The sequence below is a fragment of the Impatiens glandulifera genome, chromosome 3, assembly GCF_907164915.1.
Source record: "Impatiens glandulifera chromosome 3, dImpGla2.1, whole genome shotgun sequence".
In the NCBI taxonomy this organism is placed as follows: Eukaryota; Viridiplantae; Streptophyta; class Magnoliopsida; order Ericales; family Balsaminaceae; genus Impatiens; species Impatiens glandulifera.
Window position 1 is genome coordinate 8,515,470 of NC_061864.1, and position 15,912 is coordinate 8,531,381.

The 15,912-nt window shown below is 29.5% G+C and overlaps 4 protein-coding genes across 4 annotated transcripts; 1 reads left to right on the forward strand and 3 right to left on the reverse strand.

Moving 5' to 3' along the window:
- Nucleotides 1-4,328: 4,328 nt before the first annotated feature.
- LOC124932029 (calvin cycle protein CP12-3, chloroplastic) lies at nucleotides 4,329-4,903 on the reverse strand. Its single transcript, XM_047472628.1, has one exon. It carries the CDS (start codon nucleotides 4,863-4,865, stop codon nucleotides 4,407-4,409), a length of 459 nt encoding a protein of 152 aa, XP_047328584.1. The 5' UTR covers nucleotides 4,866-4,903; the 3' UTR covers nucleotides 4,329-4,406.
- A 1,895-nt stretch (nucleotides 4,904-6,798) lies between these two features.
- On the forward strand, nucleotides 6,799-8,089 carry LOC124929529 (splicing factor U2af small subunit B-like). The gene has a single exon (XM_047469915.1). It carries the CDS (start codon nucleotides 6,985-6,987, stop codon nucleotides 7,834-7,836), a length of 852 nt encoding a protein of 283 aa, XP_047325871.1. The 5' UTR covers nucleotides 6,799-6,984; the 3' UTR covers nucleotides 7,837-8,089.
- A 2,550-nt stretch (nucleotides 8,090-10,639) lies between these two features.
- On the reverse strand, nucleotides 10,640-11,438 carry LOC124932197. The gene is made up of 3 exons (XM_047472814.1): nucleotides 11,133-11,438; nucleotides 10,999-11,073; nucleotides 10,640-10,876 (listed from the first exon to the last, which is right to left on the reverse strand). Exons 1-3 carry the CDS (start codon nucleotides 11,298-11,300, stop codon nucleotides 10,823-10,825), a joined length of 297 nt encoding a protein of 98 aa, XP_047328770.1. The 5' UTR covers nucleotides 11,301-11,438; the 3' UTR covers nucleotides 10,640-10,822.
- Nucleotides 11,439-12,113: 675 nt separating this feature from the next.
- On the reverse strand, nucleotides 12,114-15,085 carry LOC124929186 (short-chain dehydrogenase/reductase family 42E member 1). The gene is made up of 5 exons (XM_047469480.1): nucleotides 14,815-15,085; nucleotides 14,185-14,527; nucleotides 13,848-14,116; nucleotides 13,482-13,678; nucleotides 12,114-12,745 (listed from the first exon to the last, which is right to left on the reverse strand). Exons 1-5 carry the CDS (start codon nucleotides 15,002-15,004, stop codon nucleotides 12,299-12,301), a joined length of 1,446 nt encoding a protein of 481 aa, XP_047325436.1. The 5' UTR covers nucleotides 15,005-15,085; the 3' UTR covers nucleotides 12,114-12,298.
- Between the last annotated feature and the right edge of the window lie 827 nt (nucleotides 15,086-15,912).

The following is a 15,912-nucleotide window of genomic DNA, read 5'->3' on the forward strand; positions in this document are numbered from 1 at the left end:
CTTGAAAATGATCTTGAAAAACTAATGGAGTTGGGGTTTGTTTAATCAAACAATAAATTTAGGAGATTTATCATTTTTACTCATCTGTTTGTTTACTATGATAAGAGTAAATAGTAGGGTAATTTTACTTCCTACAATATTCATTTTCAATTACTAATTTGTAATTTCACCCTTGAATTTGAATTTGTAAGCTTTTTCTATTACTATACTTGTTGAAATTCAGCCCAAAAAATAATAATTTATTACCTGTATATATGTGAGATCTTTTAAAGTTAATACTAATGGTTTAATGGTTAGTGTGACAAATTTGATTCTCTATATTACATTTTTTTTTTTTTTTCAAATTCAATCAAATTTATTTTGAATTCACTTATAACTCTAATTTCTATATTCGTCAATGAATACCTTATTTAAAAGTAAATCAATATCAAACTCGTTAAAATAATTCGAAGATACATAATAAATAACATGAAAAATATGATTAATAGGGGAAGAAATTTGAGAGAGGGAATTATCACTTAATTGAAGAGAGAAAAGAGAAATAAAATTTGTTATTTTTACATTGAATTGTCGTAATTTTCTCCCCAAATTTTCTGTCCAATTATTTTTCATTACAGATTATTATTTTATTAAATGAATAATTTATAATATAAAAATATATTAATATTTCACTCATTTAATAAGATATAACTAAAAAATTACTGCTTACAAATAAAAATAAAAAGTATAAAAGAACACCTAAGTATTATAGATACTAAGTACTAGTAAAAATTTACAGCAAACACATTGCCCTTCTAATCCAAAAATCTATCATTTATAAAATATTATTTGTGCAAGACTAGGCCTCCCATTGTGATTCTCATCTATAGAATATTGTAACAAAAGTCAGAAGTCAACTAAAATTTAATTCAAGAAAAAAATGCTTGAAAACTAGATCTTTTACTTGATCTTCAGAAAAATAGTAGCAGTGTGAATAACACCTATAAATAATTCAATCTATTTTTTTGACTCTTCTTATCTATAAATAATTCATTTCAACTTAGAAGAGAAATATCAATACCTTTGAGAGAAAAAATGAAATATGTAGAAACCATAGTCAAATATCAAAACTTATATTTCTAAAACCCAATTTTTCAAACCTTCAATACAAAGTCATATAATCATTTAGGAACTCAATTGGAAAAATTAAGATAATTTCATTCATTAAGCTTCTCTTAGCCTCTAGCAGTCCCATTAATAATAGGTGGCCAATGAAGTTTTTTATTTAAATAAAAAAAAAAATTGATCTTAGACTACTCATATATCATTAGATTTTAACCCTGAATTCATGAGTTGAAATTTATTTGATTAATTTGAAAACAATTTTAAGACTTTATGGTACTATTGCAAAATTGAGATGATTGACTTTGATTTGTGAATTATTTGATAGTTTGTGATAATGTTATTCAATATGATTTATATAAATTTTGTGATTGGTTTCCATGTTGCAAAGAGGTATCATCTACTTCAAAAGTAATTTAGGCCATTTTGATTATGACCGATATGATTATATGATTTGTTTTGATAGTTCAATTAAATTAATTGGTTCACATAATTTTATTTTAACTTGTTTTCCAGTTATGTCAAAAAAAAAATAGTCAGAAGTGTGTGTGGGTGTTGTTAGACCCTTAGACAATTTAACTATCCATTTAATTTAGTCTTAAATCATGATCTTTTTAGAAAAGATTATCTTCAATTAAAGTAATTAAGAAGTCTAGCAACATTTTATTTGTAATAATCTTGTAAAAAATTATATGTTCATCAATGTGGGTGTGAAATTTTGAATAATATATTAATTAACAAAACGAGTGAACTCATTAAATATTATTTTCTGATTGTAACCCAACACTATTTGTTTTCTAACTGTAAGTCAACACTATTGAATATTTGGTTGTAAATTTTTTATAAAATAGTTTTTTTTTTCTTTTTTATATAATTAAAATAAGTGGCAATTAAAGATATATTTCTTAAAATTGGCTAAAACTTTAATTTAGTTAACAAAAGTGAGATATTTTAACTTTACCACGAGCACGATGTGAAATATTCTATGTGTATATATCGGGCACGAATTGATTTGATTTTGTTTATATTTAAAATTTTATACCCACTCTGACATATACCTTTATGATTTATCATAATCATATATCCAATTTTATATATACAGAACATTTAAAACGTTTTTTCTTATTTTAAAACAAATTGTAAATTTATGAATGTGCCATAAGTTAAAAGATAGTGTAAGAAAAGGAAAGGAAAAAAATAATAATAAGAGTTTACAGATTTAAAAACATTTATGAATCACAGTGTTAACTTATTAAGTCTTAATTCTTATAAGTATGTGTTAACTTATTAAACCAATTCTTATAAGTACTTTATCTTGTTCCTCGATCTCCCTTCCATATTCTTTTGTCTTTTGATATTAATATATAAATGTTAATTCATTAAAATCTAAAACAATATTTAAAAATATTAGATGTCATTAAACAAAAATTGTGTTATTACAACCCAAAAAAACATAAAAAAAAAATATCTACACAAATATTTAAGAAAAAATATATGAAAAAAAAGTTAATAAACAAATATTCCATTAATACCAAGAAAAAATATTTGATAAAAATTTTTAAAAAAAATGTCATAAATCATTAATTTAAATATAATTTATTTGTAAATTGGGCCACACAAATAAATGTACCAAATATAGTTGTAATATAGATTACTCTAAATATTGGGATATAATGATAGTTATTCTTTACCTCATCAATAAACATTTAAGTGTTGAATTAATATATTGCTCACCCTATATTTAAGTTTGTAAATAGTAAATCTATGAAATAAAAGTAATATAAGAAAATGAAATCAAATAAAGGAATCAATCATGTAATCTAAATTATGGAGGTAAATTAGCCGGATGTGAGCCTGACAGTACCAGACTCATTCTCGACTCGTTTAATATTATGCGAGCGTGAGCTGAGATCATTTTGTCGGACTCACATGCAGTTCGGGAACCATTCACAAATCGAAATTTTGAGGATCGTTTTGCATATATTTGAGCTTGAGTCGAGCTCAAACCTTTTATAGTCGAGCTCATGAGTTTTTCCGCTCAACTCATTTATAACATTATCTAATAATGTTTATTTTAACTTAAAATATATGTATTTTTATATAAATTATTTATTTATTAATCTTATATACAAATATATATAACTAAAAAAAATGGAAGAATGTTAATTTTATCACCGAAATATAACGGAATATTCACGTATATTACTGAACTTTTGTTCATTTATACCACTGTATTTGAACTTAATGTTCATCTATATCACTAGTTAACAAAAACATTTAAGTCCGTTATGTTTTCCGTTAAATGATGATAATGTCATTGATATGTTATTTTTTATATATTATATTTTTATTTTTATTCATAATTTCTAAATAATAAAATTTTATATTTTCAGAGACATTAACCAAATAATCTAAACATTTTGAGAGACACTAACACTAATTATTTTTTTTTTAATTAATATATTTTTAACATTTATTTTTATTAACAGATTTTATTATTTAGAAATGTTAATAAAAATAAATGTTAAAAATATATTAATTAAAAAAAAGTGAATTATTAAAAATGTATAATTTATTTGATTAATGTCTTTGAAAATGTAAATTAAGTTTTATTATTTAGAAATAGTGAATAAAAATAAATTATAATATATATTAATTTTTAAAAAATGACATGTTAATTACACGTGTCATCATTTAACAGAAAACTTAACGGATTTGGATGTTTTTATCCAGCATTGCCATAGATGAACATTAAACTCAACTACAATAGTATAAACGGAAAAAAAAAAAGAGTATAGTGTAATAGAATGTTCTACAAGTTTCTTTAACATATTCGCGAGTTAATAACCGAGCTTTTAAACGCGAGTGAACGAGACAAATGTCTAAAAGTTTAAGCTCGTTCAAGTTTCGAGCTTTGTAAACGAGCTTAATACCTTTTTATCGAGCCAAATTCGAATAGCTTACAATTACTATATTCATTTACATCCTATCCTTGATCTAAATCATCATCCCTGAAGATAAACTTTATAAAATTGTGTTTTAAGGAAATGATGAACATTGCTGATCAATCACAACTGCAACTCCATTGTTTTGATTTCTTAAATGCAAAATCTCAATAACACCATTAGTATCAGAGAACTTCCAAAAATATTTTCCTAACATTTATTTCATCATCAAGATTCCTGTATGTAATTAAAATGCATAAACATGAAAGATCTGCACATAAAGAAGCATTAATGATCAATTGTCAAGAAGAGGCAACATACAGAGAGATCGAATTCGAATTACAGATGATGATGAATTAATTAATCTTCGTAGATGCGGCACTCGTCGGTTTCAGGATGATCAGCGCAGAAGGATTCGAGCGGATCGTGTTGAAGCTCCAATTTAAGGCGAAGATCGGCCTTAGCTTGACTAACTTCTTCAACTTCATCCCAAGCCACTTTACACTCGTCTGATCTTTCATCTCCTTTACAAACCTCCTTCGCTTCCATCACCATCTTCTCTATCATCTCTGTAAGTTGTTTTTCTCTCATCACTGTTCCTTTGTACTTCGCTTTCGCAGATTTCATCAATTCATCATCTCCGCTCGCTCTTGCCGCCGCCGGCGGAAAAATTAACGATCTCTTCTTCTTCTTCTTCTGATCAAAGAGCTGGATCTGCGGACAAGAAGACGGCCAACCGTAGATCTGACTCGATCTTAACGATGAACGGTGGAGAATGAGGAGATTCGTCGTCGTCATCGATGGAGGTGCTGCTGCCATGGCCAGTTTGATCTTCTTCTTTCTTTGCTCCTAATGATAACTGCCTTTACCCTCTTTTAAAGAAATATATTATTCTATGCTTTAATTATTATGCTAAATAAATTCAATATATTTCAACCATTTTTCATGTCTGCCACTTATTTTCTGCTTCACCTAATATATAATAATATATTTATTTATTTATTTTACATCAACCTTTATTCTTCTTAATTGAGATAATTATATAATGTGTATTATAAATGGTATTGTTATTCTTTTTTATTGATTATACTGAGAATATTTTATATGATTTATGTAATTCTCTTAATCTATGATTTATTCTTAAATTAAGAGTGAGCCTCCACATAAAAAAAAGACAATATTATGTAAGAATAAAATAAAAATTAAGACTCAAATATTTGGAAGTCTATAAACTATTATTATTATTATTATTACATGACAAGAAGACTCCCTCTACAATGGAGATCTTATCTCCAATGTTTCTGAAAGTAGAAGCATCTGATGCCATTAAATGAATTAAAATACTAAGGGGACCATTCTTCTTTTATTTTTGGGTATGGAAGAGATTGTAATGACATTCTTGGATATTGTTATTTGGAGGATCAATTCTTGCAAAGAGGTCTATAAATAGAATAATAGAATCGTCTTCTCGAAAAATATATATGGACGGGACGATAGAGAATTTGGCCGAGTGAAAATGAATAATGTTTGATCTTACTATTCATGTGAATGTTCACATGAAGTACTTCAATTAAAACTTTGAGCTATTTTAATTTTTTGGAGAGTCATATTGAACTTAAAGAAAAATATATGATTTTATAAGTATACCAAATACTAAATGTTTGGACAAAGAAGACTAATATTATTATAATAAAATTATATATTATAACATATTTTTAAATATATTAATAAAATATATTCTAATAATAATATATTATATTATAATATAAATAATATAATATAATATATTATAATAGAGAAAAGATGGAAAATATTATTAAGAAAGTGCAAACAATAATTTTAAAAACATTATTTCATAAATTTATTAATTAATTTAAAAAATTGAATAACTGATTCCTAGTTAAACCCGATTAACCGATTGAAAACGGTAGAATCAGAACTGATAAAATCGATATCATTACTAGCCGATTAACCGATTTGTAAAATAAGAGGTAAAATCGATCTTAATTAAAACCGTTAAACCGTTTAACCAGCCGGTTGAACACCCTGCATTTTGTCTATATATTTTCTCTTATGCTAAATCATCCATCATATATTCAGATTGTGTTAGTGATTCTAAAACCTTCTTAATTAACATTGAGGAGTGGCCCAAAGTTAATATTTTTTTATATATATAAATATATTTATATTTAAACTAAATATTTTTTTTTTTTTAAAATAAATGAGTTGTCCGGTGTGGCTGCTCTCGTCTAACCGAGGACTTGTTAGACTTAATCAGGACCGACCCTATCTTAGGAGTAAATGTGATGAAATTATTGAATTTTAAATTATTTTTATAATATTTTCAATAATGGGTTAACCTTAATTATTTGTGTTATCAATTATTATTTAAAAAAACATTTTTCTGACTAAAAAAATTGAGTTTATAATTGGAGTACACTACACCAAATTGGTGTGATTATTTTATCTTTTTATCATTTATTCTTAATATCTAAATCATTAATGGTTGTTATTAGTTTTATAAATAAATTTTAATTAAAATGTTTATAATTAAATAAAATAATAAATAAAATTATAAAATATATATTTTTATTAATTTTATAAATAAATGATAATTATTTTATTTATAAAATATATAATTAAATAATAAAATAAAATAAATTATTTTGTAAAATATATCTTTCTATTTGTCTATTATATTAAATAATATTAACCATAACCTGAATAATAAAAACATGAGAAGGTTGATAAATAAAATAAAGAGGCATTTTCCCTGGTTGGAGAAGATGATCCAAGATCCTTTGGTTTTGCAGAAATTAGGGTTTCCTTAAAAGCTTAAGACTGGCAGTCGGCAAATCTTTCTTTGCGTGTTTGTCTTTGCCCTAACCTAACCGAATAGACCCTGCGAAATCGGCGTTCTTTGTTTCTCCTAGTGTAAATGGCGGAGCACTTGGCTTCCATCTACGGCACCGAAAAGGACCGCGTAAACTGCCCCTTCTACTTCAAGATCGGCGCTTGTCGCCATGGCGATCGATGCTCACGGATCCACAATCGTCCCACAATCTCTCCTACCCTTCTTCTCTCTAACATGTACCACCGTCCTGACATAGTAACCCCAGGTGTTGACGCTCAAGGTCAGCCAATCGATCCCAAGAAGATCCAAGAACATTTCGAAGATTTCTACGAAGATATCTTTGAGGAGCTGAACAAATTCGGCGAGATCGAGAACCTCAACGTATGCGACAACCTTGCCGACCACATGATCGGCAACGTGTACGCTCAGTTCAAGGAAGAAGATCATGCCGCGGCAGCGTTACAGGCTCTTCAAGGCCGTTTCTATTCTGGGCAGCCGATTATTGCTGATTTCTCTCCAGTAACCGATTTCCGTGAAGCCACTTGCCGGCAGTACGAAGAGGATAGTTGCAATCGCGGAGGATACTGTAATTTCATGCACGTGAAGCAGATAGGAAGGGATTTAAGGAAGAAACTATTTGGACGGTATAGAAGATTTGGTGGGAATCGAAGCAGGAGCAGGAGTGGTAGCCCTCATCGTCAAAGGGACAGGCGTGATCGAGACAACAGGGAAAGAGGGGATAGAGATCGTGGTGGGGATTTGCACAGACGGAGTGGGGAGCGAGGCGGGAGGTATGACAATGAGAGTGGCGGTGGTGGTGGGAGGCGGAGAAGGGGAAGTCCGAGACAGAGTAGAAGCCCAGCAGCAAGGGAAGGTAGTGAGGAAAGGAGAGCTAGAATTGAGCAATGGAACCGGGAGAAGGAGGAAAAAGAGTGATTCATCGATGGGGGTTAATAAATATTGGTAAGAAAGAATCATCACATTCTTGTTTTGTAGTCATGAAACTATTATTATTATTGTTTGTTAAAGTTTGAATTGTCTTCTTCTTGTTACTTAGTTTTTGAACTGGTTGTTATACATCTGATCTCAACTGAGAAGTTGATCATTGTAGTAGTAGTAGGATGTTGAAAAGTTCAAGTTTTTCTGCTTAGCATTTTATCTATCAAATAACTAATGCTCATTGTATTCATAACCCTTCTCCTAAAAGCTTTAAAGTTTATATTCTTGTTTCGAAATCTCCAATGTCCATCCATAACTATGCACATATATCCTCCTCCCTGTGTAATACTCCTTACTTTGGTTCTTTCTTAACAGTTGGACTGACTTTGATGATGGGTAGAAATTGTGCCTAGGGTTAGGAAAATGTGTAGGTTCTGAATCAATCAATCATTCATTCATTGAGCCATTTGTTTTATTATTATTACAGGCTGTTGCATTCTTGTGCAAACCTCATGGTGTTTGGTTAAAAAGAAAAACCATTCTTGAGCCTTAGATCCTTCTAGTTGTTTCCTTGGAAGCTTTCTTCTGTCTCTTTCATGGCTGCTATAACAACATTGCTTTTACATGAAACAATTAAAGAGACCAGGTCTCTAATCCACTATCACAAGATTAATTAAGAAGAAGAGCCTTAAGCTATACTAAGATGATGGCTGCTTAAATATCTTATTCTTTTATTTACCTCACTAAATTTCTAATTTTTTTTTCTATCTGTACACAGCCACATCACCAACAATGTTTGAAACTAAATGCTTTAGAAAACTGATCAAACTGTTAGATTGGAAAGACAATGATGTCGGAGTTGGTTTGATTAAGTGTTAGCGTAATAATAATTTGCTATACTGTAATAAGTTGACGAAAAAAATTATAATTAAATACATTTTGCGTTTTTTTACCTAGTTTTCATTTTTCTGCAAAAAATGAATCTAATAAACATATTGTTGAATCAAAGTTACCCTAAGATACAATTTCTCCATAAAATTAACGTGAGGACTTATATTATGATATTTGTTTTAGCTAATAGTTCAATTTATTTATTAAAATATTAAATAATTAAATAAAAAATATTATAATATTTTAACTAATTAAAAATTCACTAATTCAAATAAATAGTCTTTAAATAAAAATAAAAGATATCAAGGTCAATCTGCAGTACAAAATATCTTTCTCCATGTAATAGTTAGATTTGTTTGGATAGAATTTTAAGGTTGATTGGTGATGATTTTGAATTTATATTTTAGTTTTTATAAAAAGACTTAAAAAAAATATATTAATATATAAGAATGAAAAAATATATTGGGGTTGGTATGGTTTATGTTTTTTTTAATTAGATTTGAAGTATATTTTTATTGTTAAAATTAATTTTGACTAAAGAACAAGAGGAACATATGAATAAATTGAAGTAGATGATTTGAACATACGGTTAGATAGAACACTATATCTAAGATATCCTTGATCACTTCATCAAGCTTGTGATTACCCAAGTTATTATGGTTTCAATAAAAATTGAAATTAATTTTTTTTACCTTTCATTTTTTTTTAAGTGAGAATTAAACGCGTGATATTTTATCTTTTATTTTCAATTGAACTATTAACATGGTGTAAGCGTTAGTTTTTTAAATTTAAAAAAAATCAAAATAGTGACCTCTATCAAATGTGACAATATTAGCAAGCCCTTAGCCCCTTACCATTACCAATCTATTGCAGATAGTTTAGCAAAAGAGTTGATATTGTTGCTGTAAATAGGAGGCCTTTTCCAATTTTGAGGAGAATTTTGGTGATTCTTATCCTTTCTCAAAAAGAATGCTGGAGACCTTTTTTGGACGATAAAAACCATCTTACCCTTAAAAAACAAATGGAAATTGTGGAACCCTTGCATCAGTTTAGAATAAAAATGTTTTGAATGATTAATTACCTAGCTCTGCATTATCTTCTCTGTTGGAAATGATAAATAGTTGGGTAAGACTTGATTTAGTGTGCACTGCAATACTACTTGTAATGATAAGTTGCAGTGATGAGTAGTTTTAACAATTTCCAGTCCACCCTGAGTTACATAGAGTTATGGCCCAGACTAGAATTGAACATCATTCTCATTCATGAACAAACACATTTCATTACATTGACCAAACTTTCCCAAGTATTACAGTACAACATTTAACATTTTCTTAATTTAGACCCAACTTTATAATCTCTATATTATTACAAGTTATGTCACTCTTCGGTATCACTCTTTAGTATTGAAGAGTGTATGTTCTTCATTTGATAGACAAGACAAGAATCCAAGAAACCCTAAAAAGTTCAATAATATATATAGTAAAAGAAGAAGAATGAATCCAAGAAGAAGACAAAAAAATCTGAAACAGAACAAAAATCAACATAGCAGCAAAGGAATTTTCAAAACCAGTGTCTACACTTGATTTTACTGGCTTTATGCACTGAATGTCCAAAAGAAATAGTTGTTATAGAAGAGTAGTCAAATTTCCATGTATTGATAATGTTAATATGCTAATGGACTTCGAGCCTTTGAGAAACAAAACAAAATGATGCCATTGAATAATAACACTCGTTCAGAATTCGGGTAAACAACAATGGTATGCCCAAGCGACTGAACAAGTACTAAAACTGTCTGCTTATTCTAAAGGCTAATTGTCATCAAGAAACAGGAATTAAGGTAAATGAAGAGTAAAAAAGACTCTGCATTGAGATTGCAGAAAGACTAATAAATATATAAAAGCATCATCAATGGGAAAACAATCTGCAAATAATTTATTATTCCTTAAGGAACTCTCCTACAATAAATAAGATCGAAGAAGTTGGTATTCCTCTCCATTGTGTATACAGTTAAGAATTAATCACATAAGTAGTAGTAGTACATATATGATCCAATTGCTCTTACTCGCATTAGTATTGAACCACCATTATTGGTTTATTCATCGGATTTATCAGCTTTCTTCTTGTTTCCATATATTAGACCATTATCCTAGAATGCAAAAACCAAGAAGTATCTATGAGTCAAAGCTAACAGAGATTCTACAATCAGGATCAAATGCAGTGGAAGATGTATAATTGGAGCTTAAAACATCCAATATCCATTAATTAAACCTGAGGATCTGGAATAGGTTTTCGTTTTTCGACATAACGATAAGGGTCTGAAGCTGCGGCAAGAGCTGCCCTTTCCTGAAACAATAGTGAAATTAAGAAGGAGAAGAGATTAGAGAGAATGGAGTTTAAGTAACCTGTTGTTCTCTGCGGAGATCTTGGGAAGGTTTGACCCAGAGGAAGTAGGCTATGGTGCCGGCGACGATCCAGGAGGCGAGGTTAGTCCTTCCTCTCAATCCTCCCATGGAATTGCCGGCGAATGTTCTTACGTTACCAAACGTTCTTCTCCAATTGCTGCTCCCCATTATTCAGTAAGAGATTATTCAAATTATTAGCTTTGTTTGATGCTACAACTCTGATTACTGCCTTCCAATCAATGAAATTTCTCCTGTGTCGTCGTCGTCGTCGTCTCCGACTAGGTTTTACTAAATTCTCTCTCTCAACAATCCAGAACCAATTTTATAAGATAAAACTCAATTTATTTATTTATTTTTGTACTTGATCACAAATTTTAATTACTTTATTTATTTGTAATCATTATTATTATTTTTTTTTTTATAAAATACTAAAAAAAAATCTCTCGTAATTATAGGGAGAATTGTCAAATTTTGATTACTTATTTAAGGTTGATTGTATTTTACACCTCTTACTTTTAAATATTATAACTTGGAATTACATAAAAAAAAATATATATATATTGTAACGAGGATTTTAAAAGTTGTTAATTTATTATCTAAATAATATTTATAAATAAACAAAAGATCAATATCACTAATTTAACTATTGAATTTCGATCAATTATTGAATTTAAGATAATAAATAGTTAATACTCTTAATTCTCTTAGATTCAATAATTAAATTAATTACATGTATCTTTTATTTATTTTCATATATATATATATAAAACATGTAAATAATAAGTTTAGAGGTACAAAATCTCAATTGTATCAATAAAGAGCCCAAATTTCACAATTGATATTAGTGTTTATATAAATTAATCTTGTAAAATATGACTTTTTAATTATTTTTTGAATAAAGAATTATTAGCACAAATCTATTAATATTCAAATGAGTTCAATTACCGAACATTATATATAAAAGGAATAGAAGAGAAAATATAATAAAGTTATTTGAAGCATATTTAATTATTTTGAAAGTTCACAATACCATAAGCGTGTATAATTACAACACTTACATCAGAACCACTCATTTGTTACATTATTCCACAGCCACATTTATAAGCAAACTTGGTTAAGGAATATATATATATATATAGTTATAACAAAGTCACCCCACGAATTACTTATTCATTCTTTGATGCTTTTGCTCTCTTTAACAAATATTGAAGAGAAAATATCCCCAACAGAGAAGTCTGCCAAAACCAGCCTCTTGCATTAGCAGGATCCACTTTCTTGGCTAACTTCCATGCATATATTCCCTCGCCAATATGTAAGCCTAAAGCTGTAATGAAAACCCATCTTACAACCGTAATTGTCCTGAAGATCAGTAGACTGATTCGTCTCAATGGCGATACGATTCCATTGTCTGGCAGATATGCAGCAGCAAAAGTTGAAATCATTCCGATTATAACTAGCAGCCATACGTGTATCTTTGGCCCGTCAAGAGATCTTCTTTTCTTCTCCTGCCAATACGCGATTGTTGCTGCCATTCCCTCTTGGGAACTTACCATAGGGAAGTAGCCAAGCTCAGCTTTTGCTTTTAAGAAGGAGCAATAATGATTAACACCTACCTGTATGTTAATAAGATCAAGACATTTGATATGAAGTTCTTCATCTGGATTATAATTTACAAAAATCTACTCTTGTTGTTATGTTTGCCAAAAAAATACTATTCAAAAGAAAAGTTTGCCTAATCTGAATCATGATTCAGGAAAAATATAATTATGGGTCATCATTTGTAAAAAAAAAAATCTATATAAAATGGAAAAATTAGTTACTTTCAATTTTAACTTTGACAATTTTCCAATAGAATCTTGATGGTGACAAAATTCCGTTTCCAAATAGGCTCATTGAAAGCATATATATGGGTGTTGTGAGCAAACATGTCATGTAGTTAATGGAATTTAAAGGGGAAAAAAGTAGTGAATAATGCCAAAAACTTTACTTAAACTGGAATATGGATGTAATTGGTAAGAACCAAATGTATTGGCCAGCAGTCATCAATCACTTTATCAATCAATTCATTCAAATCATCAACCAAATTATCCTACATGTTTTATATTGTATGATTTTAAGTATTAAATAGAAATAACATTTTAGTCATTTTAACCAAATATAATCCACTTTTTCATCAAAACAAGTTGTTTTTCCCAAAATCGGATTATTAAAAAAGAACTATATCAAACAAGCTCATATGTAATCAATGGAAGTAAGAACCGTGCTATTTCTAGGCAACATCTTATTATAGACAATGAATGCACGATTTGTCCAAATTCAAATAATTTAACCACGTTTTAAGAAACACACCTTGTACACTTCAGCAGGAAGCATCAATGGTGGAGGAAGCCACCAACGGTCCAACAATGGATACAAGGCAGAGTAAATGACCAAGAATATCTTTGACAGGAAAAGGGCAAAAGGCAAGGATACAGATCTCTTTGGCATATCATAATCCAGACTCTTGAGTAGCTGACCAAGAAATGTAAAACTGTTGACTGGAAACCCTGAGAAAATGGAACATATCACATGATCAACATAGCTAACCGACAATGTCATCAACCAAGATACCAAACATAACTGTCCATTTCTTTATCAAACAGATTTGTTTTTCAAATAACCTTACATCAATCAAGCTCTTGCTGTCCAAGAAGAAAAAAAAGGATTTGATCTTACCATCTGATATGAAATAGGCTTGTCCAGCTGCTACTGGTTGTTTGCTCCTTCCAGGTATATCATCCAACAATCCCATGCTAGCCAATATTAGTGACAATACCAGGTTATCCACATATACCCAATCTGATTTAGTATTTTCATCACCAATTGTAAAAGGAAGCAAGCCCCATTTTGAAACAGTTACTAATCTGGGAATATGCTTCTCTTCTTGTGGTCCATATATAGCAGCAGGGCGAATAGCGGCTGTGTACAGGTTCCCATCCTTCTTCCTAAAAGAGACTTCCAAGATTTAAGATGATGGCCATGGCTAAAAACATCAAATATATTCAATACATACTTGAATGGACGGCCATTGCTCTTAAGAACCAACTGCTCAGCGATAGATTTACTCCGGCTATACGGATCAACATGAGACTCTATTGGGAAATAAGGTAAAGTCTCATTCCCATTAAGAATCTCATTTCCACAAAATACGACATTGTATGTGCTAACATAAACAAGCCTCTTTATCCCATACTCTATACATGCTTCCAATACATGAGAAGTTCCATTGATATTTACATCATCAACAACTCCATATCGAATCATCTCTTTCCCAGACATCCCATATGAAGCAATGTGAAAAACACAGTCCGATCCTCGCAATGCTTTAAGAACATCTTCCTTGTGTGTTACATCTCCTGTTTTGATTAGTAAATGGAAAATAAAGCTAATTAGTAAATGGCATCAAACATCTTAACTTCTTCGATCAATTTCTAGAAGGGAATTCAATTGCCATCCAAAATCTAGACCATGCGTGCATGATTCAAAATACCCTCAATTTTAATTGATTAAAAAGTGAAAAACATATTAGAATCTTAATCGTTAAGGGTAGGAGGAAGAAACAAGATGGGTAAAATTGATTGATAATTGAGTTCTTCCTCCAAAGAATAGTAATTTGAGGAGAGAAATAGAATGGGTTACCTACCTTGGATGCATTGGACTCCATGGGTGAGGAGATCTGATGAGAAGGGAGAAGATGATCGATTATCAAAGGAACGAACTTGGCGAGCACCGCGACGAACTAGTTCAAAGCAGAGAGAAGCGCCAACATAACCTAAACCCCCTGTCACCACGAAGGTCTTTCCTTCTATGCCTTCGTTCTCGCTCAAATGCATCCTCGATTCTCTCTCTCGGTCTCTCTCTCACAACACGCAGTCGGCGGCACACTGCAGATGCCTACTGCTGCTATATTATTCTAACTTGACTTTGGAAAGACCGAAAATGTGATATATAATATATAATACAACTTGTTTGATTATATTCAATCTAACTTTATCATTCTATTTTATATTACAAAACTAAAATCTTATCAAATAATTAAAATTTTTAAATGTTTTTTTTTAAATAAAAAATGAAAAAATGGATTAAGTATGTAACCCGCAAACACACTTAATCATTTAACGAAGCACAGAACTTGTCGCCCGACGGACTCGAACTCAAAAACTTTGGTATCCGCCTTTTTTTTTTAATGTTATTCTTAACTCTGAGTTATTTTGATTTTTTTGATTAAAATAATTATAATGGGGTTCGTATTTATGAATCTGTTGCTCTATGATTCCAAATTTTGATATATTTCTTGTTATGCAACTTATACCATTAATGGTATGAATTGTTTCAATAAAAAAACTATTAATGGTATGAATTAAATTCTGGCTAAATTTATCTAATAAAAATTCACTTGTATAAACTAATTTGTGATGACATATATGGATCACACTTATAGTTAGTTTGCATTATTTAATTTGAATTTTTTATCATTGACTATTTTTCTTTTCGGTTTGATGGATAATTCACTAGTGATGGCAGATGAGTGAGGAGTTGGGATAGTATTTATGTTTTTACTCCGATTCCATATCTATTACGATTTGAATACATATAAACACAATTAAATATATAGTATTATTAATATGTTTGTTTATTATTAATATTTGATAAGAATTTTAAGTTTATTTATTTATAAAGGTATATATATATATATTCTAATATCTTATAATATATATTATATAAAAAAAAGATAATTAGG

Coding starts and splice junctions, on each gene's coding strand:
- LOC124932029 (XM_047472628.1), bottom strand. CDS start 4,865: ATGGCAGCAGCACCTCCATCGATGACGACGACGAATCTCCTCATTCTC.
- LOC124929529 (XM_047469915.1), top strand. CDS start 6,985: ATGGCGGAGCACTTGGCTTCCATCTACGGCACCGAAAAGGACCGCGTA.
- LOC124932197 (XM_047472814.1), bottom strand. CDS start 11,300: ATGGGGAGCAGCAATTGGAGAAGAACGTTTGGTAACGTAAGAACATTC. Junction 11,074..11,132: donor ATCTCCGCAGAGAACAACAG/GTTACTTAAACT, acceptor CTATTGTTTCAG/GAAAGGGCAGCTCTTGCCGC. Junction 10,877..10,998: donor AACCTATTCCAGATCCTCAG/GTTTAATTAATG, acceptor TTTGCATTCTAG/GATAATGGTCTAATATATGG.
- LOC124929186 (XM_047469480.1), bottom strand. CDS start 15,004: ATGCATTTGAGCGAGAACGAAGGCATAGAAGGAAAGACCTTCGTGGTG. Junction 13,679..13,847: donor AGCCTATTTCATATCAGATG/GTAAGATCAAAT, acceptor CCATTTTCTCAG/GGTTTCCAGTCAACAGTTTT. Junction 12,746..13,481: donor TTCCTGCTGAAGTGTACAAG/GTGTGTTTCTTA, acceptor ATTAACATACAG/GTAGGTGTTAATCATTATTG.